The 25,647-nt window shown below is 40.7% G+C and overlaps 1 protein-coding gene across 17 annotated transcripts in view; it reads left to right on the top strand.

Annotated features, from left to right (window-relative positions):
* The window catches only part of lrrc7 (leucine rich repeat containing 7), a 130,759-nt gene that overhangs the window by 69,040 nt on the left and 36,072 nt on the right, over positions 1-25,647 (top strand). For all 17 annotated transcript variants that reach the window (XR_014622756.1, XR_014622757.1, XM_084354948.1 and 14 more), the window contains 4 exons: positions 19,796-19,998; positions 24,020-24,137; positions 24,338-24,416; positions 25,379-25,468. Coding sequence is in view for 15 of the 17 variants with exons in the window: in XM_084354937.1 (XP_084211063.1) it covers positions 19,796-19,998; positions 24,020-24,137; positions 24,338-24,416; positions 25,379-25,468 (490 nt within the window). In the remaining 2 variants the exon portion in view is untranslated. The remainder of the gene's footprint in view (positions 1-19,795; positions 19,999-24,019; positions 24,138-24,337; positions 24,417-25,378; positions 25,469-25,647) is intronic.

A 25,647-nucleotide genomic window follows, 5' to 3' on the forward strand; every position in this document is an offset into this window, starting at 1 on the left:
AAACAGACAGAGGCAGGGGTGGGTGGGGGAGCGACAAATAGCAAGTACAGACTGTGTGTAGTCCCACGTTGCATTTGTGGGAATGACGTCTCGTTCATCTCTGTGTCCGAGAACATTTGCAACATGGGTGTGAAGCTTCAGCGTTAAAGTTAAAAAGGAAAATATACATGATATGTGCTCCTTTAAAATGCTGTGAATCGTGATGGTGAAGTTCGACGGTGCCCAGGTTTGTGGGAGTGAAGTGTCTCACCCATGACTGACTGGCCTGAATTTGCCTTGTGATGCCCACGTCGCCGTGCCGATGGCATCGTGTTAGAAACATTTTCCAGAGCGCCTTTGTGTCGTGACTCGTGGGCTTTACACCAGTGCCTTCTCATGGAGCTGCCTCCTTGCTCTGACTGCTTCTGCTACTGTCTCTCTCTGTGTCCAGACAGGGGAGGTGTCTGTGGCTACTCTTCGCTGCACCAAGCTGTGCCTGCCTATGATGATGATGATGATAAGTAGCGGTGGCTGTCAAAAGATTACTCTGATGGTTACGATGGAGATGGATGGGTGCTCTCAAACGCCTCAGGGATGAAAGGGATTTTTGTATATATGTATAACTATTACTTAGCACATGACAAACTGAACTAAGCACTGCCTATGAGCGTGTCTTGCCATGCTGTTACTACAGTTACTTTTTTCTGGCTGGCCGAAAGTCCGAGAGGATGCTGTAAACTCATTATTGATGGGGGGAACACCTTTTATGTATTTCCCCCCGCCGACGCTACATTGTGAACAAGTCTATGTCGAAATTGGCAGGAGAGCTATTTAGCTGTTAGCTGTTAGAAGCCAGTTGGCAGCAAAGTCCTGCAATGTGTTTGGCTAAGGGAGCTAGCAGCTAATGGAACCAATAGAGCTAACACAGCTAACAGCTAAAGATGCATCAGGACTGAGAGTTTCTGCTCAGAGGAACGTGAAGCTTTAAAAGTGAACTTCAGGTTAATGTGACAACACGCAGTAAATAAATGTACTGAAGTACTTCAGCTGAGCTACAAGTACTTTAAAAAGCACATGAGACACATGAGAAGCCATGGCTCAAAGTCATTTGCCTAACATTTAGATCATTTTTTGACCTCATAATAGATCGGATGAAGTCGTCATGTTAATATTGTTAACCCCAGTTTGGTTAATAGCATTTCTCTGGAAACATCCACATCAAACTTGTAAAAAAGATATTTTAATCTCAAAGGAAGGAAAATAAAATAAATTGTCCATCAACAGAAAGACAGACACCAGGTGGCACATACCACTGGCAGTGTGACCCTGCATCTTAACAAGTGACGTTGTTTTGTCAAAATCTGTCGTTGCCCTTTATTTGACAGTGATGGTAGAGAGATGACAGAAAATGAGGGGGAGAGAAGAGAGCTGAAACACAGCAAAGGTGTCCAATTTCCTGTCTGCACTCCGGAAAAGCAGCAATTTTATGACATTTGAGCTATGGTCATCACTTGAAGCAATATGGCTGGATGTGTATCACTTTCCCCCAAAGTTTTCTCTATCAGCCTCAAAGAAATAATGAATGCGATATCAGCGTTTGTTACTGCAGGTGCTGTATGTGGCTGTTAATGTCCTCGGGGCAAACATTTGTTATTAAGCAAAGTTAAGTGTCTGTTTTTATTTCTTTCTCTGTATTGGTCACTGAACCAAAACCACACTATTCTGTGACCTAAGGCATGCATGAAAATGTGACACCCTTACTGGCAAAAACATATTCCACAAAGATTCATTGGCCATCAACTTTTGTCAAAATCAGTCAAAATGCGTCTTAGAAATTCAATTCAATCTGCTCACTAAAATATACAACTCTAGACTTGCATATTTTGCCACATACATTATGAGCCGACACATTCAGTCCATGGAATTACAAAACAGTGGGTGTTGAAATGATTTCCATTCCCAGTCCATTTTCCTCACCTGAGGGACTGGTTCAGCACTGCTGCATAAAGCTTGTCAAAATGGTGCTCTTAGCCAGGGCTTTTTAATTAGTGTTTTATGGTAATTTTGGGCAATTGAGTCCCCGGTTACCATGGCAACTGCTCACTGTGCAATTTCCATGGACTGTTAAGGAAAGCTTTAGGGATAAAAACTTACTAAAGGGTGTTTATGCAAATGGAGAATGTCATGCAAGTGAGAGAAAAACATCTGAAACCCTCCAAACTGGAGTTTGTTTAAAGAGAGAGCTTGTGTTGTAGCTGAGAGGTAACAGTGTTGAATTGACCTTGAGCGAGTCGTGTAAACCTCTCCCTGCCTGTCTGAGGATAAAAGCCGAAAGGTATCAATGAACAGATGAAAAGCCACTGTGCATTATCTGTTTTCATTTAGGGAGAGGCAGAGGGGAGAGGAAGAAGAAGGCAGGGAGAGGAACGAGGGGTGACAGAGGCAGCAGCAGGTGATAGATGGAGTGAACGCATGAATAGAGATCCAGACAGTCATGCACAGCTATCAGCTGGCAGCAAAGAAGAGAGATTGACTCCCAGCCAGAGCAAGAGAGAGGAAGGGAGAGAGAGGGGGATGACAGAAAGATAGAGAGGTTGTTCCAGATAGCAGCAGGTCTCACAGTGTGTACAGAGAGAGTTTTTCAGGTGAAGGTGAACCGTTCTTTTGCAATCAGGACTCTGTGTGCTCTGTATTCATCACGCTGTAGAGGAAGAGAACTCAACACAACTTCACACACTGGAGCTCAATAATACATCTGGGACAAAAGTCACAGGTCAAACATTTGTTTTAGGGTCAAGATTTGGGTCAAATTTGCAATATTTCATGTAGATGCCCAAACACTGCTGATGGTATATGCTGTCAGTTGAAGCAATAAAGTACCCAGTGCGTGCAATATCGATGGAGAAAGCTAAGTTCTCCTGCTGCGTAGATGTGCAGGCAATGCGTACCTGTTTCATTGTGTGCGAAAATGTGTCCTCGTCCCTAACCTCCACTGCCCTCATATCTTAGGATGCCCCTTTTTCGCTGTTAGAAAAGTAGCTACTTTACAAGCAGGAGAACAAGTTGGTTTATAGGGAAGCATGCCCCCAACCCAGAGGCTAAATCCAAACTGAAATAATTTGTAGTTCTTCCGAAACACCAGTTACACACCACTGGTGTCGGAAGAAGAACAGATTTTGCAGCAGCAGTACTCAGCTTACACAGTCAACAGACCTAATTCACACGATAAGGCCACATGCCGATGCAGGGAATCTAACAAATCGTTTTAATTACATAGCTTCCTGATTAATTATCAATATCAAAAGTCTATGGAAGGCCATGTTTCGAGGTTAAACAACATTTGATAACAAACTACTATTAGACAACAGCCAAAGTTAGAGCACATTAGCTAATATTAGCATATAAATATTAGAGTCCAAAATTTGCTATCATGCAAATCATATAACAATATCAAACTGTAATGTTAGCTAGGATGTGGTAGAAAAGTTAGCTGTTACTTACGAAATATGACCTGATGTCACTCTGAATTTTCATTACCTATTGTCTTACTGATGTTGCTGGTGAATCGAGAAGCTGTGAGATAATTGAAATAAATAATAAACATTTGAGCTTCCCACCCTGACACGAGAGGAAAATGGTTGCCATGTGAATATGGTCTACATAGCACAAATTGAGGAATGTATTGCTACAACTACTTCTATTTGACATCATCACCAATTGACCATCTGCAAAGCATTTGGCATATTATCCCTCTAAGATCACGGCCAGGGCAAGTGTTCAAACAGTTGTCACCCAACTCCCCTTCACTCTTAGGCGATTTATAGTCTTTCAGCTCATTGTTTTGGTTTAACGTCCTGAAACTTTGCTATTTTGGTTCGCTATCATCTATCTTATTGTCATCATTTACAGATGCAGCAAGCAGCTGTTTCACCTCCATAAGCCGACCGTCCACTACCTGCCCAACATCAAACAGCAGTCAGACAACGTTAGCGTTAACTAGTTGGAGAACAAAGTGCAGTATTTAGCAGCTAAGGAGACGGATGTCTCCCTCAGGAGCGGGTCATTCAGTGAGGGTTGGCAGGTGTGTGAATGGGAATGAGAACTAAAAGTGCTATTATTGCAACCATTTACCATTTAGAAAAGAGTGAGTATTGAAGCTTAATTCATTGGTTGTCCAGAAACACAACTTCACTTTAATGCTAATGTTGTTCTGTGTTTACAAGATAAATAATAGGTATTTGTTTGCCAACACGTTTGCCATAATGATATTTTATGTGATAATATGTCAGTGTTGTTGTTACTGGCTGCTCTCAAGTGACCTAAACAGAATAAATGACAAAATCTGCTTGTGATCCCTTGTTGCAGGTGTTAGACCAAAGAGTGATATTCCCTTCTGAAATAGTTATATTTTAATATGTTTTAAACACTGTAAGAAGTAAAACTATTTTGTATTTCATTCAAGAATAATAAGTCAAAACTCCAGTTGGGGAGTTCCACATCGGCAGACTCTGACCAAATTTTATTTAGGTGTCACTATTAATGTGTGATGTGGATCAAACTCTACTTTACATGAACTGGAACATGGTACATCGTACCTCGAGTACATTGTTCGTCTATCTTGTCTTCAAAATGTTAAATCAAATTAACCTAAAACTTTTAATAACAAGTGTCGCTCTGTTCTTAGTATGATCTATGAATAGTTCAAAGCTTCTAGGTCGACAGTGTGAAGACATGACACTGTAATAGTAGACGTGTGTGTTTGTGTGTCTCCTTTTCGCTGCCCCGTCCTTCGGGCTCGGAGTGTTGGACGAGCTGTTGGGGCACCAGCATGGTGCAAGGTGACCTTAAAGGGACTAAACACACACATGCCCAGACTTCAACAGAACAGACTGATATTACACCAAGCCTCCGAGTCCCTCCTCTCTGCTTAAGATTCATCTTAAGTATTTCATTGTAATCCCATTCCTTATTTGCATCCGTTTTTGGTTTTAAAACTACAAGTGAACAAAGTGAGATAATTCAAAGCAACAGTTCATTATTTCCATCATCCTCAGAGGGTGAGTGTGGTGTGACAAAAAGACCAAAAGCTTTGTTGCATCACAATGAAGATTCTGGTGCAGCAGAGAAACATCTGAAATATCTTGCCAGCACAGGTAGTGCGTGTTGCGCTTTTTATGGACAACGTTTGTCTCAGTTACACCTGAGGCGCACATCTGACTCCAACTGACAACCAGCATCAACATAAGTGTAGCAGATACAACACTTACGAAAATATAACCACCTCGATTGTCTGAACCGTCAGAATAGAAAGTCCATGACCTGATGAATAAGCTCCTCTAAGATCGGCATGATGGGATATACATATATATATATATATATATATATTAAACAAGATATTTATGTGGTTATTTTCTGAGACTGTTTACTTTATGTTTGACAAGAGATCAAGGTGATGACTATTATTATATACTGGTTTGTCCTACAGAGACAGATGAATTAAACTAAACAATAGGATTAGACATTGCAGTCCATCTTGCTGCTGTTAAATTTGTTTCTTGTTAGTTTCTTACATGTGTAACTGTAGACCTGCTTGACAGGTCCTAGTGAAATAGTGAATAGTCCAACGTTTAGGGATGAGTGAGTACGGGATTATCTGTATTTTTATCCATGATCTGAATGGTCGGGGTTTGGATTTAACGTGGGCGGTGCTAATCAGAAGTTGTTAATTTAAACCTGATTAGAAGCTGCTATAATTATTATTTATTAGAAGACTATTTATAGAAGAGCCTCAGCATTGAGCTTCACATCAGTGTTTTTGATCACAGAGACGAAGTAGCAGAGAAGAGAACGATTTACAATTTGAACCTGGATGAGTTGGAGCTCCCCAATGAGAAGTTTCCTTCATCACGAGGACAGTTATCAACACGTTTTTGTAAGCATTATGTTTTCTTGTTGTCCGTCCATCTCATTCTTGTGAACTACTGTATATCTCAAGAACAAAGATTTGGCACATTTGGACTCAAGGGTGAACAGATTTTGGTGGTAAAGTTAAAAAGGTCACTTTGACCTCACAAAACACATTTTTGGCGATTACTTAGCAGTTCATATAATATGACTACATTTTACACAAATGTCTAACAGGATAAAATGATGAAGTAAAGACATTTCATATTCAAAAGGTCAAAAGTCAACCTCATTGTGACATTATAACATTCTGCAAAAAATGCTCTGGCCATTATTCAATGCCATAGCTCAGGAACATTTAGCTTGACTGGTGTAAGGAGGCATACAACCATGGGGCGGTCGTTTTTTTTTTTTTTTTTCTAGTATTCTTGTATTCGCTCAACCCTGGTAACATCTAAAGAAACATTTACAACTCTCCTTTATATGTTTTAGTGTTTATGTTCTCCATGACTAATCATATAAAACACAGTTAAACTGGCTGGTGAGCATCTTTCACATGTACACATTAGAATCAACTATCTACTTATCAGTAACATAGTAATAAAAGAGTAGTAATGATAGTAATTATGTTTATGTTTTAGTTTTGAACATGACCTACTGGAGTCATAGCATGGACATTAAAATGTCAAGTTCTGTCAGGTTCAGTCCAGGTTGTATTAATTAATATTAATTTATCGTGTTGAACCTTAAAAACCTTGAAGATGTGAATGTGCCTTTTACGTGCCTGATTGAGGAGTTTGGTCTGCGTGAAAGGACAAACTTTACTTTTGCAAAGCAGCGAGTCATGTAATGATTTACTTTTTGAGATCAGAGAATCTGTGGCGGTTCTGTCGCAAACACAAGATAAGTATCTTTCCAATGAATCACCTCCTGAAATGTATAAATGGATTTGGATCGAGACGTTCCCGTTGAGAGAAAACAAAAAGTACTGTGCTGGATTTAAGATGGCTTCCCTTTCTCTCTCCTGGTACGGGTTGGGATGGAGGGAGAGAGAGAGAGAGAGAGAGAGAGAGAGAGAGACAGAAGGCTGAGAGGGAAAAGAGAGAAGACAGAAAGAGGAGATGTGCCGGGGCGTCTCAGGCAGAACTGGGCCACTGAGCACAACCCTGCAAGAACAGAGAGGAGGAAAAAAAAAAGAGTGGCCTGGAAACAGGGGAGAGAGAGGGAGAGAAAGTGAGACATGACAGAAGGAGAGGAGGGAGAGGAGAGGCTCAGATAAAGTCTTCTCTCTGTGAGCTTCACTGAGCCTCCAGATGATAAACCAATAAGTCGATCTGGAAATGTTTGTGAACAGCCACCTGACTTTCTGTTGATAATGACATCATGTCACTTTAACAGATAACACTGCACAGCTTCTGTTTCATTGTACCTCTGATATTCAGAGGGTAAATCTAATGTATCAAACAAACCTATAACTGAACTTATTTAGAAGAGAAGACCTACTCTAGTTGATGGTGGAAGCATTCAGATTCTTAAGTGAAAGTACCAATACATTCATTTTAGAGTACATTACAAATAAAACTGTACCCCAAAAAGTACAGCAGTATTATCTAAACTTCCCTTAAGTGTCAAGAGTAAGTACTCATTTCAAAGCAAAACTGATGCATCAGTGTCTAAGCAGCAATTTACTGTTCTACTTTTTACTACTTTGTATACATGTTGATGAAGGTTCTCAGTCATCCAGGTCAAGTGCTGTATTGTAGGCAACTGGACTTGTTTTAGTTTCTTGAAAATGTTTACTTCTCATCACAGAACTGAAAAAGCTTCTTGGATGAGAGGTGAAACGTCTTCAAGAAACTGAAACAAGTCCAGTCCAGAATTACTTTATATACAGTTCAGTCCAGTGGTCTCCAACCCAGGGGTCGGGCCCCTCCAAAAGGTCACAATAAGAATCTGAGGGGCCTTCAGATAATTAAAGGGAGAGGAAAGACTAAAAGCAAAAGTTCTGATACACATGTTTCATGTTTTTTACTGTTCTCTACTGGATAATTGTCTTTTTATCTCAAACTGTTACACAAATGAAACCATCTGAGCAGATGAGATGGAAAATGTCTGCTAGCAACTCAAAGACTACAACACGTTGTATTTACTGTAAGAAGACAAGCCATGAAGAAGTAAAAATGTCTGGCCATTAAAAGAAAAAATGACAAGAAGGTAAAAAAAATAGTAAAACTTAATTTTGTGTATGAGAGATGATTTTTCCCTGGCATTTTACTTGATAATTACAGTATGTTGTGACTTCTTAGACTGATCTTTCGACCCCTCTGGGTTGGCAGCCTCTGGTTTAGTTCATAAAGTATTCATATTTGGTTTATTTCAAGAACAGAGTCATCTTTTGGTTACATTTTTTTTTTTTTTATTAAACTGCACCCATTAGCCTTTTTCCATTTGTGTTTGGATCAAGTTCCATGCAAACGGATACCTTTTACCAAGATCACCTGGTTCTGCTGCTTCAGGTGTTGCTTCTCGTTCCCCTGAAGAGCTGGTTTGTAACGGACCATCACATGCGTCCTGATGGACAGGTGGCTAAAATGCATCCCATGCAATGATCCTAGGATTGATTGAAGGTGCAACCTTTTGTTGCATGTCATCAACTCTCCCCATCTTTCCTGTCTGTATTTATACTGTAAATCTGTCTTAATAAAGAGCAAACGATCTAGAAACGACAGATATTCAGGTCACAATAATACATTTCAGGACATGTTTCATTCATGATTGTAAAATGAGGCAAACAATGAATTATCAGAATTGTTTGCAATTAATTTTCTGTTTATTAGCTAACTGATTATTCAACTTCAGGAGTACTTTTAATTAGCTGACATACGTATGTGAACACTGTACTGTATGTTATAAAATCACTGCAGTAACCCAGATATGTTCCTCTCTGACAACACGACTCTCTGTCACGCTGCTTTTCTCTGTCTGGATGCTTGTTTATCTGTCTTTATTGCGTACTATTTATACATCCCACTGTTTGTCTGTCTGACTTCCTGTCTGTCATTTGTCCATTTTCTCCCCTGAAGGCAGACAGGACCTAAACTTTTCTAGTGCAGAGTGAAGCTGGGCACTTAGGAAACATCTTTTCAGGTCATCCTGTGGCCGCAGTCTCAGTTTAGGTAACACTGGTTTGACCCATTTGGTTTTTGTGTATTTGTTCATTCATGCATCTGAGCATAATTGGTTCCAGCATTTTGGGTGCAGGTGAATCGTCAGCTGTTCTGTGTTTTGTTGTGTTGTCGATTGTTATTTTTAGTGTCAGTGATGTAAGGGTCGTTGGGTTTTACCGACGTGCCACCTGGAGCCACAGTGGCAGGCAGATTGGACTGACTGAGTGTGAAAATGCCCAAACCATGATTCAACAAGACTGTGTCGTGATTCCTTTGACTTCCTGGTGAGACTCTGTCATCACCAGAAAGAAAATGAACATAATATGACCGTTGGTTATGTTTTCCTGACAGTGTTTTCTCTTAATTGCGTGAGTAATTTCTTCATTAGCAACATTGCAGGAGGCATTTTGTTGTCATACAGCTGCAAAAGCTCTTAGAGAAGAGGCTGGGGGTGGATGTTTGGGCCTAAAAAAGGTGTCAGTTCCTTCCAAACAATGAAGTTTGTTGTTTAATGATGAGTGCTGTACTGTAGGTATGTATTTACTCAGAAATGGAAGGGTCATTGTTCACTAAGGCTCGCACAATGTAACATTCGACCTTGTAGCACTTCAGTTTTATTATCTCCACCAAGAAGGTTATGTTTTCAGCCTAGTTTGTTTGTTTGTTTGTTTGTTGGTTGGTTGGCTGGTCAGCAGGATTTCACGAAAACTACTGAAAGGATTTCCACATAACTTGGATGGAGTATAGGTCTCAGCCCAAAACAGACACCATTAACTTTAGGTGCAGATCCAGATAAACAGACATCCCAGGAATTATTTCTCACTTTCTTTAACATTGCAAGATAGACACTAATTTCTCAGGGAATAATGCATGGATCTTGATGAAAACAATCTGCCGTGTTTCAGTGGCATAAGAAAGTCGTTGGGCCCTGACAGAGGTATGCGCTCTACTGAGTGTTTGTTTCAAATTAGTAGAGTGAAGCTGCAACTGACAATTACTTTGATCATTGATAAATCTGCCCCATATTTTCTTGATTAATCCATATAACATCGGAAAACAGCAGAAGAAGCAGAATCTGAATTTTCTGGAGCTGGAAGTGACATGATCATCAGTCCAAAACTCAAATATTTTCAGTTTTCGAAGATGCTAAGACAAGAAAAAGCAACAAATGTTTGCTTGATAAATGACTCAAACGATTCATTAATCAGCAAAATATTAACAAGATCATGAATGAGTACAAAAGGAGACTGTTGACGGAGGTATACGCTCTACTGAGTGCCATTCTAGTTTGTGTCTGTGATCTTGGAAGTAAGAGACAAGAGGGATTCCCAGGAACTACACTACTCAAACTGAGTTAGGGATGTTGGGATATTTTAGTGTTTCATTCATATCTGAATTTTTATTTTGTGATTTTTTGATGTCCTAATATCCCTAACTCATTTTGAGTAGCGTACAATACTTATCTTCGCCTCCACATTTCTCCATGTCTTCTTAATACCAAACTTCCTGTTGAACCACTGCATCAGATTTGTCTTTGTTGGTGTTTTGGCAGATCACTTCAGAGCCTGCAGGCAAATGTGCTAATAAAGTTCAACTGAATCATGTTGTGCTTTGAGAGGCAATTCACTTGCATCCAATTTAATTAACAGTGACTAACTCTGCTTTGCTCTATTCTGCAGTCAGTGAGTCTTCATCTTGATAAATAAAATGATAAAAAATACCATTATTGTTGCCTTTAGCTGGAAGGGTTTGGGTTCAAATCCTCCTGTTGGCTGAGGCCTTTCTGTGTGGAGTTGGCAGTGTGACATGTCCTCAACATGTCTGGGTTGATATCTTACCATAGCATGATCGGTCAGGTTTTGTTTTTTTCAATTCATCATTTGGTTAATGTGATGTCATAAAATGGTGAAAAATGTTCATTACAATTTCCAAGGATATGTCTTCAAATGTGATGTTTTGTCCAACCAGCAGTCCAAATACCAAATATATTCAGAACGGCAAACAAACCAGCAAATATTCACATTTAAGAAACTGGAACCAGATCATTTTTATACATTTTTTCTTTGACCATTCATCGCAGTTCTAGTACAGCTGGGTACTGTACAGTACAGCCGTAGTTGTGCAGGTGAGGTGAACTGGTGACTACATTGCCCACAGGTGTGAACGTAATTGTGACTTCTTAGTGCTGTATCGTAGGCAACTGGACTTGTTTCAGTATCTTGAAGATGTTTCACATCTCATCCAAGAGGCTTCTTCAGAGCTTCTTCAGAACTGAAGATGACTGAGAACCTTCATCAACATGTAATTGTGACTGTCCATACTGTATATATGCCACACCTTTGATAGACTGGTTTGACTTTGAGCTGTGATTGGCTCCCATGTGGCCATTAACAGGAAAAGTAGGTGATGGATGGATCATTGGCCAGATGTTGCTACGTGCTCGGTGACATTAGTTTTAGCAGCTAATATGTTAAATCATCCCAATTGCTAGAGTAAGATGTTGGCAGTGTAAGATTCTGCAAATATATGTTGCAACTTGACGTTTCTTTTGGCCCAGTTTTCAATTTTATATTGTAACAGCACTGTGCTTATGGTCTGGCCAAACATGGCAGGAGATGTTCAGAGGTCCTGGCTTTGTCGCTTCAAACATGTTTGTGTTCTCCTTAAAATATCAACTGGTTTCGCACTTACAAGTGTTGAAAAACAGTCCTGTCCAGATGTGAACGAATCAGTGGTTTGCAGAAATACATTCAAGTTGGATATTTATTCATTTCTTTATTGTCTTTTCTTCTTGTTAATGTGATGTTTACCTGGAAGCTGTCCCAGATTGTGTTGGCCGTGAGGCTACAAAATACCCAGGATGTCAAACTTAATGTCCATCATCAATATCCATCATTCCCCTCGAGATTCACCTGTAATTTAAACCCCAATAACTTTATTTTCTGGTCATTCCAGGACGCGCCGAATGGCCTATTAGCTGAAGTCACTTGGCTTTTCAAACAGGAAGTTAACAGATGATTAGGGTCCTGACTCACAACAAAAGACAAATAAATGTGTTTGTTTGGATGCATGTGGTGGTTCAGGTAACTACTGTAAGTGGTGATTTAATGAATGTAACAAAGACAGAACAGGCTGTTCCTGGCTGCTAGTTAGCTAACTGCCTCCCACATACACAGTCTCTCTCTCTCTCTCTCTCTCTCTCTCACACACACACACACACTGACACACACTGCTGAGGGATTTACTTGACACTGCGAAGCACTGGGATGTTAAACAGGATCTTCCATTTTCTCTCGCTGTCAATGTCGCAAAAGTCATCATAAACTAAATGAGTCTGTGTGGGCGCGTTTTATGTGTGTCGGTGTTTCGCATGTGCTTGTGCGTGGCAGTGTGCGACTGTCTAATTGTGAGAGAGTGCAGAAGCCTGCGAAGAGTTCTGCAGAGTGCAGCGTTCACACCTTTTCCAAAAACAAAGACAGAGACATGCAGAAGCTGCTCTCCAGCTCGTCTTCAGGAGCTATAAAGACGTCTGATATATGCGAGTCTATGTAAAGCGTCGCCAAATGTGGAGCGATCGCCCACTGAGTGCAGCATGTTCTGTTTTATGACAGAGAGAGAGAGAGTAAAAATACACCCAGCTCCTGGGAGACGGTCTCTATGGCAGCCGTTACTATGGTGACGGCAGGGCTGCACGTGAAGGGATGGCGGTCATGGGACCCTGGGGGATTCACCCTCTGGAGCTGCTAGAGGAGGCACACATACTAACACCACACACACACACACACACACACACACACACACACAGACACACACACACACACACACACACACACACACACACACACACACACACACACACAAACTTCAATGAACAGCAGAGAGAAGATAAAAGAAAAGAGAGCATTTGAGGTGAAACTCAGGAAGAGCGATGACACAGGGCAAACTGCTTTGTAGCAGTGGTGCAGAGTTTACTCACTGAAATACTCCATTACATTTATGGAGCGTGACAGCCATTTTTTTACTTTGCATATGTTGCATATAATATTCTCACAATTTGCTTTTTTGTTGAGCAGATGTAAATCTTTTGTTCTGACTCATGAATCCATGTTGAATCTACATTCTGAGTAGTTTGTTTTTAGATTATTGTGATTAACCAGACGATCATCTTCAATAGAGGGAAAGGGTGGGAATGAGTCTAAAGCCCTATTCTCATGGGACTAGTATTACCTGGGGACCTCTAGTAATTTGTAATAATTGACGAGGGAATGTCTCTGATCTTTATCCTGTGCGAATCTGCTGGAGTCCAGTGAAACCATACTCTGTCACAGAGGTCATGTAATGATATTGATCCTGTGGGATCTTGATGATTTGGGGTTGCTTTTCTGTTGTCAGACAACTGAACATAAGAAGTAGAAATTTAGTTGAGAGTTCAACAAATGTTGACTGTTGTTAAATTGTTCAACAGCAGTCACCAGCTGTGCTTTGAGATCGGCTGTATTGACGTTAAAAACGAGTGACAGAAAAGGTTCGGAGCAACAAAATGTCATATTCAAGGACAGCCACACAGCATCCATTACTTGATCTAAATGAGCTGCTAATTTGTATTTATGCTTGTAACACACGTAGAAAGTGAGCAAATCAACTCTGACACTACTTCTGAAAGTTGATCTCACACAGAGCCTTTACATCATATCCAGGAGAGTAAATAAGACTTGCTCATCCTGTGTGAATGTGCCAGATGAAACAGAAATGTGGGGAGGTCATTTTCTAAATCACCTGAGGTCTGCTGGTAATACCAGTCTCATGTGAATAGGGCTGAGGAAATGTGTTTAGAGCGGGGCATCTGTACAATATTTGATCTGACGTTAATCAGCCCAAAGGAAGGCCACAGATTCAGCGACTGCCGTGTTGGGATGTTGACTGTTTAACATCTGAGGCAAGAAGTGGAGGCCTATTAATAGGACCTGTGTGTGTGTGTGTGTGTGTGTGTGTGTGTGTGTGTGTGTGTGTGTGTGTGTGTGCAGTGATATAAAAAGTGCCCAAAAGTCATACTTGAGTAAAAGTAAAGATATCATGCTAAACTGTTAGTTGTGAAAAAGTGGTGAAAGTAAAAGTCAACCATATAAGGTGTTACATTTACTTAACCATCAAAAGTACATTTCTTTGGCAATAAATGTACTTAAGTATCAAAAGTACAAGTAAAATAAACCATACAAATATTTACATGTATGTTTATAGTATACTTTTAAGACTAGACTAGACTAAGCCTATAACATAGTTTAAAAATGTGCTACTTTGGCTCTGACAGCATGTAATCTACAAAGTAACTAGTAACTAAAGTTAACTAATACATGTAGTAGAGTAAAAAAGTAAAGTGGAGAATGGAAATATTCAAGTAAAGTACAAGTAGGCTACCTCAAAATTGTACTTAAGTAAAGTACTTGAGTACTTAGTTACATTCCATGTGTGTGTGTGTGTGTGTGTGTGTGTGTTATTATCATTACACTGTTATGTGTGTGTGTGTGTGTGTGTGTGTGTGTGTGTGTGTGTGTGTGTGTGTGTGTGTGTGTTGAGAGCTTGCACATGTACATGTAGCGCTGCCTCTGCAGAGTCAGTCTGCTCTGTCATGCTGTTTCCATAGCAGCAGCGAGAGCCAACACAGCCAACCACGCTCACTTCCTAGTTTCACCCTATTGGTGCCGGCCTGCTCTGACTCTCTTCCTACTTTTTTTTCCTCTTTTCTCTGGGAGTCTGAGCAGGACTGGAAACATTTCAGTGTCCCCCCTAACATTCATTCATTCAGGCGGGGTCGACCAGAGCACGAGATGCACAGGAGCAAAGCAAAGATTTCCACAATATATGAATGAACACAAGCTGTAAATGGACTGCATGTGTCCGGTGATAAATTGGTCATATTTTAGGAGCTTTGTCATTTTTCTCAGATTTATCTTTTGAATTAAAATCCATACATTTGAGGACACACTACTCTCAGCAGCTCTACATCCTCCCTGTCTGTGCATTGTCTTTGTCCATATCCTGGGTTCTTCCTGGTGTAAAATCTCCAAAGGTATGTGTTGTGTCATGAAGGTGACTGCTCACGTTCGGCACTGATCGCTGCCCACCTTAATTTGCTGTCATTGTCCCTGCTGCCTAATCCTAACGGGTACCATCAGCTCTCTTGACAAAAATGCTGTTATTTTTGGTCCGCTCTCTCAGTGCATAATTAAAGTGATACATCAATAGACTGTGAGTGCATAATCAAGCCACTGCAGTATGAGTGGCTAATAAAGACAGATTGTTTAGCAGACTGTGTGCTGATATTTATTTTATCGATTTTGCCAAATCAATAACCACAATCATTTTCAGTTGTTTTATACTGGGTCATTTTGGATGTCTCAGAAGACAGTCTGTATTTATTCTAAGTTCACCACATGTCGGCTGGTGAAAACAAATGTTTGTTTGTTTGTGACTAATCATTATGTCTGTGAACAGAAATGAATGGACTTTATGAATGAGTTTACCAAAAGATACAGAACACAGATCAAGCCGCGTCTCCACAAAATGAGATAAAAACAACAGATAATTGCTCTGAGGAAGAAGATAAAAGCTGTCTGTAGTGGAGCAGCAGAGGAACTATTGAAACAAAAGGTCGTCTCAGCTGTGGTCACTGTTGCAGGTTTGGAACATTATACTGGACCATCTGGCTCTTGGCTGGGATGTCAAGCGGTTGATTAGAGGATGCTGCAAGTATTAAACCGATTTCACTCATTTCTTGTAGTTTCCAGCCAAGCCAGCACTCGGACTGCCTGCATACTCAGCCAATGAGAAGATCCCCATCGTTTCTTCTCCTGCTGTAGTGACTATGACGGAGTTACCTGACACATGTCCAAACTGAAACAAAAAGAGAGCACACATGGCCAAAGGAGCAGACTACTGTTTCACTATAAATGCATCAAAATGTATAAAATGAATCACTGCAGAGTATTTCAACAGGTGGGGCGCAGTGGTGAGCGCTGTTGCCTCACAGCAAGAAGGTCGTGGGTTCGGAGTCGTGCCGGGTCAGGACCTTTCTGTGTGCAGTTTGCATGTTCTCCCCGTGCTTGTGTTGGTTTCCCCCACCATCAAAACATGTACAGTAGGTTGATTCTTTTGTCAGTGCCCCTGACCAAGACACTGGCTCAGCTCTGGAGTTGTGCCCTGAGTGCTGTACGCTGCCCACTGCTCCCGCTGCATGGGTACAGTGTATGATCATCAGCATATAAATTTAATAAAACTCCAACACTTCACAACTTGATTTCAGTGATTTGTCAGTGATTGTCTTGTCATAATATGAAGTATAAAATGTCCAGATCTGTTAAACATGTTGAACAAATCTTCTCTAATATTCAGCAAATTACTCCCAAAATGTTTTTTTCTACACTTCACTGGTAGAAACTGGAGGTTGTTTCCTGTTTCTTCACAATCTATCAGTTATTCATGTGACTATACAGGTTAAATATGTGTTACTATAAATACAGGACATACCAAAAAAATGTATAACCATCTTTTCAAAATATTTTTTACAAAATACAATATTTACTCTAAATATCGCAAAATCTTGACCTGTCAAAAATGGTAACAGTAACTAAGTAAATAACTACAAACCCTCACCTCTCTTGATACTTTTATAGTCTTTTTATTGGTCCCAATCAGTCTGCAGCAGTGAGAACGCTCAGTTACAACTGTCTTTCATTGCATGCAAAGTTTTATCAAATCAGTTTAGACTTTTCTTAAATTAAATGCCCGTCACTTTATTCTTACAAAGCAAAAAAAAAAAAAAAATGCTTGATATAGATTTTATTGAAGAATTTGTAAGAATTTAAAACTCGCCGCATAGAAACAACAAGATCATGAAGCCTCTATATTATGCTTCCTGAGCTTGCTGCTGTAAGGGGAAAAAGGAAAAATGCAGGACTTCAAGAGCCGGGCAATCCTTATTGTTAAAACCCCACCTGTTCCCCAGCGCTAAACAAACCCTGGGTAACCTTTTAGCTCTGAACGTGACAGGTTAAACAAGAACCAGTGGTCCAAGGTGTGCCATGAAAAGCGCTGCCTGCTGGCTTTACACATACTGTAGACAACCAGTAAATCCCAGCTCGCCTCATTACGCCTGCTTTGAGCGTGGCTGTGGATAAGAATGTATTGATTTTAATGGTCCGACCCTTTTAGATAAAGAGTCCGGGAGGATCTGCGGCCTTTTTTATCAGATTTCACTGGCCATGCAACAAACAGGAGCAGATAACACAGTGTCCTCACAGTGCTCAAGATCACTCTGTCTATCTGCTCCATTCATCTGTTACGCTGCGGAGCTGGACATGTGTGTGTTTATAGTCAGATAAAGCTGCAGGTCTTATCTCTGAGCCTTCTGCTCTCCCTCTGTCTGCTCTTTTCACCTCCTCATTGTCATCTCCTCTCTCTCTTTTTCTCCTCCTCATCTTCCCTTTTGGTTCCTCGCTGCCTCCTCACACCACTGCAGCTGCTAACTCCTCATCACCTCCTGTTTTTCTCTGACTTCATCTCTACTCTCCTCGTCTCAGCTGGTTGAAGATCATCCAGATCAAACAGGAAATTAAGGCGGCAGTCAGATAACTGAAAATTCACTCTTTGTTCTGTCTGAAAGGCCTGGCATTAAAACGTTTTTATTTGTCAGTAGATTGAGTGTAGTAAGCGTTTGGGTTTGAAATGATAAAGCTGAGTGATAAATCCTCACTCAAGGATTTTAATACCCATGGTTAGCCTACTCATGCCATTCAGCTGCTGGCTTTTTAAATGGAGTCGTGTAATGGAGTGATGTTGTCGCAGAATTACAAAAGGATTCGGGGCTAATTATATGGCTGTGGCTTGTTGTTTGAAGAGAGTGACTGTGTGTGTGTGTGTGTGTGTGTGTGTGTGTGTGTGTGTGTGTGTGTGTGTGTGTGTGAAGGAGTCGAATCTCTGCCTGCTGTGAGCCAAGTTACTGATTGTTGGTGAGAGGAGGCTGTTTTACCCATCTGAGTTTACCTGCATCTGTCCTTTATAAGCCCCACTTAAAGGATAGATTCCCATTCTATCTGAAGCTACTGAAATTTCTGCAGTCTGTGTATTCCCTCTTTTTGTTTCCCCCTTCTTTGCTGAGCTGGAGTAGAAGGATCACAACACTAACAGTTGTCATAGAAAATATTTTTGCACAACGCGTCTTCAAACCTTAACTACAGATTAGGTTGTTTGTGAATGACGACATGAGGCAAGTTACCTATGTTTTTTTAACACAGTTAATGTTTTGTTACATACATGACTTAAGTTAGTGGTTGACCTTCTGTAGTTTGGTGAAGTTGAGGCAACAGTACCACTTGTGTAGGTTTTTGGAAAAGATCTTGGTTTGGGTTAAAATAAGAACACGTTAATGTATGTGACATGTTGTGTTTGTGGAAGTAAACTTGGTTTCACACGGGATATGAACAGCAGTCTCCAGACTTTCTGTGGGTACCACGAACACTATAATTATTGCTCTGCCCACTCAGCTAACTAATGCTTCTAAAGCTTCGAAAATGCAGCCAGTGTGTCAGTTATTATAATAGTTGGACTGGAAATATCACCCATAATCATTTTCCCAGTAATCTTCCGAGGAACTTGTGGATACTCTGTTACTTGACTTGCTGCTTCGCTCCTGTCATAATTACTGCAGCCACTACAGGTTTCTTCCAATGCAGTGATCGATTGTTTTAACCCTCTCAAACATTCTAACAGAGTTGTCATTTTTCTTGTGAGGACAGGCTATTTTTGCACAGATTTCTGGGTATATGAGACTATTTTTGAAAGTTTCAAATCAACAGGGAAGACAGCTTTATTGTATTAGTGATTTTGTGATCAAACACTGATATGTGAAGAACTTACATTGCTATCTGTACCAATTGCTCACTTGATTTTAAAGATTTAAAGCAACATATACGTCTTGAGATCAACCAGCAATCAGAAATAAATATATTCTTCAGCTGTGGTGTAACATACAATAGAGGCACTGAATAGATAATCAGCTAACAGGAAGAGGTGTAGGGTGACCAGTGTCAACTATAGCAACGGATGATTTGGTTTGATTTATGAGTCACTTTGTCCATTCATTGTTTATAGCTGTTTATCCTCTGTAGGGCTCTCGAGGTATGTGGAGTTTATTCCAGCTCAGAATGGGCAAGAGTCCAGAGTACACCTTGGACAGGTCTGCAGTCCATCACAGGGCTGTTTGCCAACTCATAGATGATGTGCCTCCACTGATGAGCTGTTAGAGCTGATCTAAGTGTCAATTTAACACTGACGGCTGCAGAGTCACATAAAGATTTTTTATTTCATTTTTACACCCTTAGACGTTGTGGGTGTTTTCTTCATTTTTTTTGAGAACGTGCTTCTTCGTGCATTTATTTATTGCATTACTCATCAAAAGCAGTGAAATCTGCCACCATTACTGACTGCAGCTCATGGCTGTTATCAAAAATGTATTTTAAAACCCTTTTGAGAAAATCCCACACATGAATGTTAATGCCAGCTTCTCTTAAGCAGAAACATAATGGATGCTAGTTTTGTATTTCAGACCCTTTGTTATATTTTAGTGATTTATCCTGAGAGTAAACTTGGAGTTGTCAAACCAACAATCGGAAGTAACAAGCCTGTTCACAAGTGTCAGACGCTGAAATGAATCTAACACTCTCTCTCCCGTCCTCTTCTTGTCTCTACAGTGCAGTGTCTGGAAATGACCACGAAGCGGAAGCTGATTGGCCGGCTGGTGCCGTGCCGTTGTTTCCGTGGCGAAGAGGAAGTGATCTCAGTGTTGGACTACTCCCACTGCAGCCTGCAGCAGGTCCCCAAGGAGATCTTCAGCTTCGAAAGAACTCTGGAGGAGCTCTACCTAGACGCCAACCAGATTGAGGAACTACCCAAGGTAACTCTGAACCACAGGTTGACCCGCTTCCTGCTGGAAGTCTGCTCATACCTACTTCTTGACTGCCTGATCCTGAACCAAGGCCAGCCAGTCAACCCAGTTTGTGTTGCACCTTCTCATAGGGAGCAGTGACGTACGTCTTACACAATAAAGAACTGTTATATTTTTTTACGTATTAAATACTATGCATTGTTGCATATTTGCAAGTATCTTCATTTAAAGGAATTTGCAGTTAAGCAGTACTCAAAGTATAGAGGCAATCTGTTAAGCATCCAAAAATCAGGTGTTTAATGGTTGAAAAATGGAGAGACAGCTTTGCTATTCTCAGGCCCGGATCACAGAGAGACTTGTTGCTATAGGCGGGGATGATTCAAAAACGTCTTTGGCAAAACAGCGTGATGTGCTTGTGGAGCGGGACTGCAAGTGCATCCTGGTAAATGTAATTAATGTCTGAAGTGGAGCAATTTTAAAATATTTCAACTGGTAGAAAGAAAAACAAAATGTGCAGTGCAAGACAGGAGCACGCGCCAGGTGCACTGTACCACTGGAAAACAATGCTTTTGCTGGCTATGCGTTTCTAGCAACATGATTGGTGTGATTGGCTGCTTGGATCTTTGCGACCAGAGAGGGTGGCACGGAGGCCATGTTGCCACCTGCATGAAAAGTGATTATCCTCAATGCAGTTGCCAGTTTAAGAAATCTCAGACTTGGCTTGCAGTTTTTAACATTGTACTTTGTCAGCTGCAGGTGTGCTAAATGATTTGAACAAATGTCAGCATTTACATGCTATCGTCAGCATGCAAAAGTTTTTCCTTATTGTAACCAAGGGTCTAAAGATAGATGGGATGACAGGTTGCACATGAAGCCAAGACCAGCAAGATTGTTTTTCCAGCATGTTTACATCTCCACCAGACATCAGCAGGCGACAGATGTCATGTGGTGAAAGACACGATTCAGAGGCCTTCAGAAAACCCCCATGTGGGCAGTGATGAGGCCAAATGCCCTTCCAATGTTTCAAGGAGAATTACAGGTGCTGTTTATACGAGGGACATCTCATTTTATTGGGACCCTGTTCTGGTTTAAATGACACAAACGTTGAATGGAATTTCTTAATATAACCTGCATGAATGAAGGCTGCGTCAGTGGCAGGTCAAGCTTGCATTCAACTGACAGACAAACAAAAAAAAAATCCGCTCTGCCTCGACAGCGTGTATTCGTGTGTGTGCCAAGATTGTATAAGAGCTATCGAGGCTGCCAGAATGATTGGCCTTTATGTAAGTGAGTTGGACAGCTCCATAAGTGTGTGTGAGTAAGTGATTGTGTCTTTGAGTACAGTGGCCTGTTCTGACCCACAGGCACAGATAAGCCATTTCCATGCTTAGCTCCAGCTGGCTCTGTGGTTCCTGTGCTCCTGTAATGTCTGTATAGGTCCACGTTCATTGTGTAGTGTCGGTGACTTGGAAACTCGAAAGTGGAGTGTAGGAGTTAATGTGAGTGAGCATATATTAGGTTAAATTATGAGATTTACGGGCATCTCTGCACTCATTATAATGCTGTACTGTCAAACATTTTACCTTTATTTAAATAATCCAGCCAAGCGATTTGAATATTGCAATTTTGAATTATGATAATAATAAGAATAATTTGTTCTTGTACTGTAATTGTGCAGTCCTAACTTTACATAGCATTTTATAAGTGACTTCATAGAAGTTAGGAAGAGCCCGGTCTTAGGCTATGACTTTCATGTCTGGAAGTCAAGGGTATGGTGGTGGAGTTGTAAGCAAGAGGGCTGTTAAGCCAGTGACCGCAGTTTGAGACTGTGCTCCAACATTTGTAAGTGAAACAGATATTTTGTTACTTATTTGAGTTGTCACAGCATAAAATCGATCGTTGCAACATAAAGAAACGTAACGTTTCAACATATCCATGGTTTGTAGAGGTGTAACAATTCACTGATATGATTCTGAAATTGGTTTTAAAGTTAAAGATATGACTACACTATGTGATACTCGGATGTCTGGATCGATCTAAATGTACTGTGAACCGGTCAGCCCAATTTTAAAGTTATGAATTGGTTGAAGCTGCTATGCTGCTACTCATCTTCAAACTCTTGTAAAGTTAAACAGTCAGTGCGAAGCTCTTGTGAGAAGCGTCATAGTAACATTAGCTGAGCGTTGCCTACCAGGTAAAAACAAAAGCAACATATCCAACAAGGCCCACAAGATTTACAGTGCACCGTCAAATCAAAAATCAAAAGTGTGGAAGAGTGTGGATTTTTATAATGAGGACGGAAAGTTGGATGCTAAGCAGGCTCCTTGCAAGCTATGTAGAGCAGTGTTTAAGTACAGTGGTGGCACGACAAATTAGGATTCATCTGGTGAGACTGCATGGTGAAACCTGTGCCGATGACGAGGATGCTAGTAAAGCTAGCACTAGCAAGAACATGCAAACAAAGACACAGAGATTAAACACTTATCCAGCCACAAGTTAGCCACTTGGAGAGGTTTAAGGTAATCACAGCATCTATAGCCCGTTTTATTACTAGTTACCTGTCTGCTTTTAAACATGTTGCTATCATTAGCTGTACTCTGTGACTGCTGGTAGTACTGCACACTGGTAACTGTCATTGTCTACTGACATTATGTAATAAATTGAACCACACTGTTTACTGTCTACTGACAGTTGCTGCACAGTGCTCAAGTGCAGTATGAGGATGATTTTTATACACCGAGGTTAAAGCAGACTAAGATAAACATATACATAATAGTAAGAAAAATACATAGGATTCCCTGGTCTTGAAATATCTATTTGATGGTAAGCAATGCTACTTGAAAAATGAATGTCGACATGAAACAATTAATTGTATCGGATTGTATCATATCGTACCGAAACCGGATCTAATTGAATCGTACTGAATCGCTCCATAATAAAAGATATCGTCCCTGAATCGTATCGTAGCCTAGATACGTATCGGATTGTCTCATAAGGGAGAGATGCACACAGTGTAGCACTGCCAGACAGCTGGAGTTGCAAGACCGAGGAGTTCCCACAATAATTAAGAATCACGTGTGACTGCAGTTATACGTATGTGTTATAAACACAACAACAAGAAGTGTTCCCAATCGAAGGATTACTACTACTACTGCCGTAGCGGAGCGGCGATGGACCGAACATGGATCTGGTGGAATTTAGGGGTAATGGTTTGGCAATATTTAGTCATTCGATTGGGTTGTTTAGGTAACATAAAAGAACACAAAATTGGATCATCGACTGAACTTCTTTGTAAGCTGAAAATATTTTGCGAGTCATCAAAATGGATTCAGTTCTCCTGGTAGGCAGTAAGTCCTCAGGATTTATCCTGCAAGGATGCCAAACCTCCTGTAATGATGTGGCTCTAAATGAGGTCACCTGTCCTGAAGGCACCAGAAGTGAACCAAATTCAGCCCCTTCCCCAGGTGATGTTCCACATCTGCAGGTGTTACCTTGAAGAGTCCTCAGAATTGTTACACATTTTTAATGTCTCGTGAAAAAAAAAAGATTAGCTTAAGAGAAAATGTGCCAAAGATTTTGTCTTTACCTGCCGAGGAGAAGATCATTATTATTGTCTGGTGTTGAGTAAAGATTTAAAAACTGCTCCATCACTCTTCTTCATGTCTGTGTGTTTTGGTATCTACAGTGAATCCTTTCTGTACTCGCAGCACTTTCCTTTCATGCGTATGCTTGCACTGTTGTGTTTTGGCATTTGCAGTACTTTTCTTTTCAGGGCACTTTTCTCTGAATGTTTTTGCTTTCACTACAGTATGTGTTTTGTCCCTGAGGGTAACTGTATGTCGGAGTTTAACTCTGCATTATTCATATGAAAACGCTGCTAAAATCGCACTGCTTTTCCACAACATTAAGTGGTGCATGCCTCCAGCTGATTTTCTTGCTCTCTGTCCTTTTGTACCTTTCCACTAAAGGTCTGTGTGATTTTGCCGACAGACTATAATATTCCATTGTTTCCCCCCCTGTGTTCCCATAGCAACTCTTCAACTGCCAGGCCTTGAAGAAGCTGAGCATGCCCGATAACGACCTGTCCAACCTGCCCACCACCATCGCCAGCTTGGTTAACCTCAAAGAGCTGGACATCAGTAAAAACGGTAAAGATCCTCTCTGTGACACAGATGACCTGAACAAACCTGAAAACAAAACCAAAAAAAACTAAGCAAAGTATAATACTTTTCAAACTCTCCGGCTTCTGAAATGCGGTTAGAATTACAATCTGTGAAAGTTTTCCTGCAGAAAAAGTCAAAGTAACACCACCACATGTCCTCCTCCCTCTCTGTGTCCTCTCTCACAGGTATCCAGGAGTTTCCAGACAATATAAAATGCTGTAAAGGCCTGTCTGTGGTGGAGGCCAGTGTCAACCCTATCACCAAGTAAGACACTAACACACACCTTGTAGTAACATATCTCACTCATATCTCACTGCTGAGGTTGAACATTGATTAGGAAACTCATCCTCTAGTTGGACGGCAGCAAACATTAAAATTGATCTACAGTGATGAGGTTTGTTCCTCAAGTCTGACACAGCTGCACTGACAAAAGACTGAAAAACTGCGTACAGCTTGTGGATGATAACCTGAGTGAAAACAACGGCTCCATCATTCAAAAAATGAACATCTGTCAAACTCTTTTATAGTAATGTTTTCATTGTCTATTCAAGGTAAAAAAGAAAATGTTCCAAAGAGTTCCATGTTTTGTTGATAGCACCAAGTTATTATCAGCTAGTCTGAGTGAATCTGGACTCAGTTCAAGATGTAGTGGAATGACTGATGTTATGTGTTCAGCTTTTTGCACTGATTTTCTCTGTAAAGAGGCTGAAAATGTTCTTTTTTTATTGTAATCCATACATTCATAACTACTTGGTTGCATCCACAGACCCTGTACTACCATACAACTGTGTATCCTCTTGGATCAGCTCGGCCTAGACAACAGAATTTGCTCCAGTAAAGTGCTGGTGTTGTTCACCATCCTGATATGAATCTATCGGAGCTTCAGGTGTTTTTCTAGTAATTGCTGGGGTTTTTTGTCAGCGGTGTGATGTCCATGAATCACAACTGGACTCAACCACACAGTATACCGCAGACAAAAGTGCCTCTTTTACTGTGTCGTGTTTATGTGCGTGTGTGTGCATGTGTGTGTGTGCGCGGGGGAGATTAGTCATCCGCAGGCTACCAGCAGTTTTTTGTTTCTACAGGGCTGTTATGGGAACATTGTCAGTGTTTTAATCCATCGAGGTCCCTCAAGGACACACACTTTCTTTTTCCTCTTTTTCTCGTTCTTCTTTTGCATATGTTCGTATTTTCTTACTCTGTTTCTTTCTTCCTGCCTCTCCCAGACTCCCAGATGGTTTTACGCAGCTCCTGAATCTGACACAGCTCTTCTTAAACGATGCCTTCTTGGAGTATCTGCCAGCTAACTTTGGCAGGTAAACTGATGCATGTAATTGTTAGTGTGTGCAAGTGTGTGACCGTGTCTTTTCCTTTTTTTAGCAAGCTATTTCAGGCACCACTGGGAGTGTCAGGATTTCAGTTCAAAATCAAAAAATTGATCTAAATGAGCTTTCAGCAGCAGCACTTCCAGACACTTATTAACTGACTGGTATCC

The sequence above is a fragment of the Pagrus pagrus genome (assembly GCF_965226575.1).
Source record: "Pagrus pagrus genome assembly, chromosome: 6".
Taxonomy (NCBI): domain Eukaryota; kingdom Metazoa; phylum Chordata; class Actinopteri; order Spariformes; family Sparidae; genus Pagrus; species Pagrus pagrus.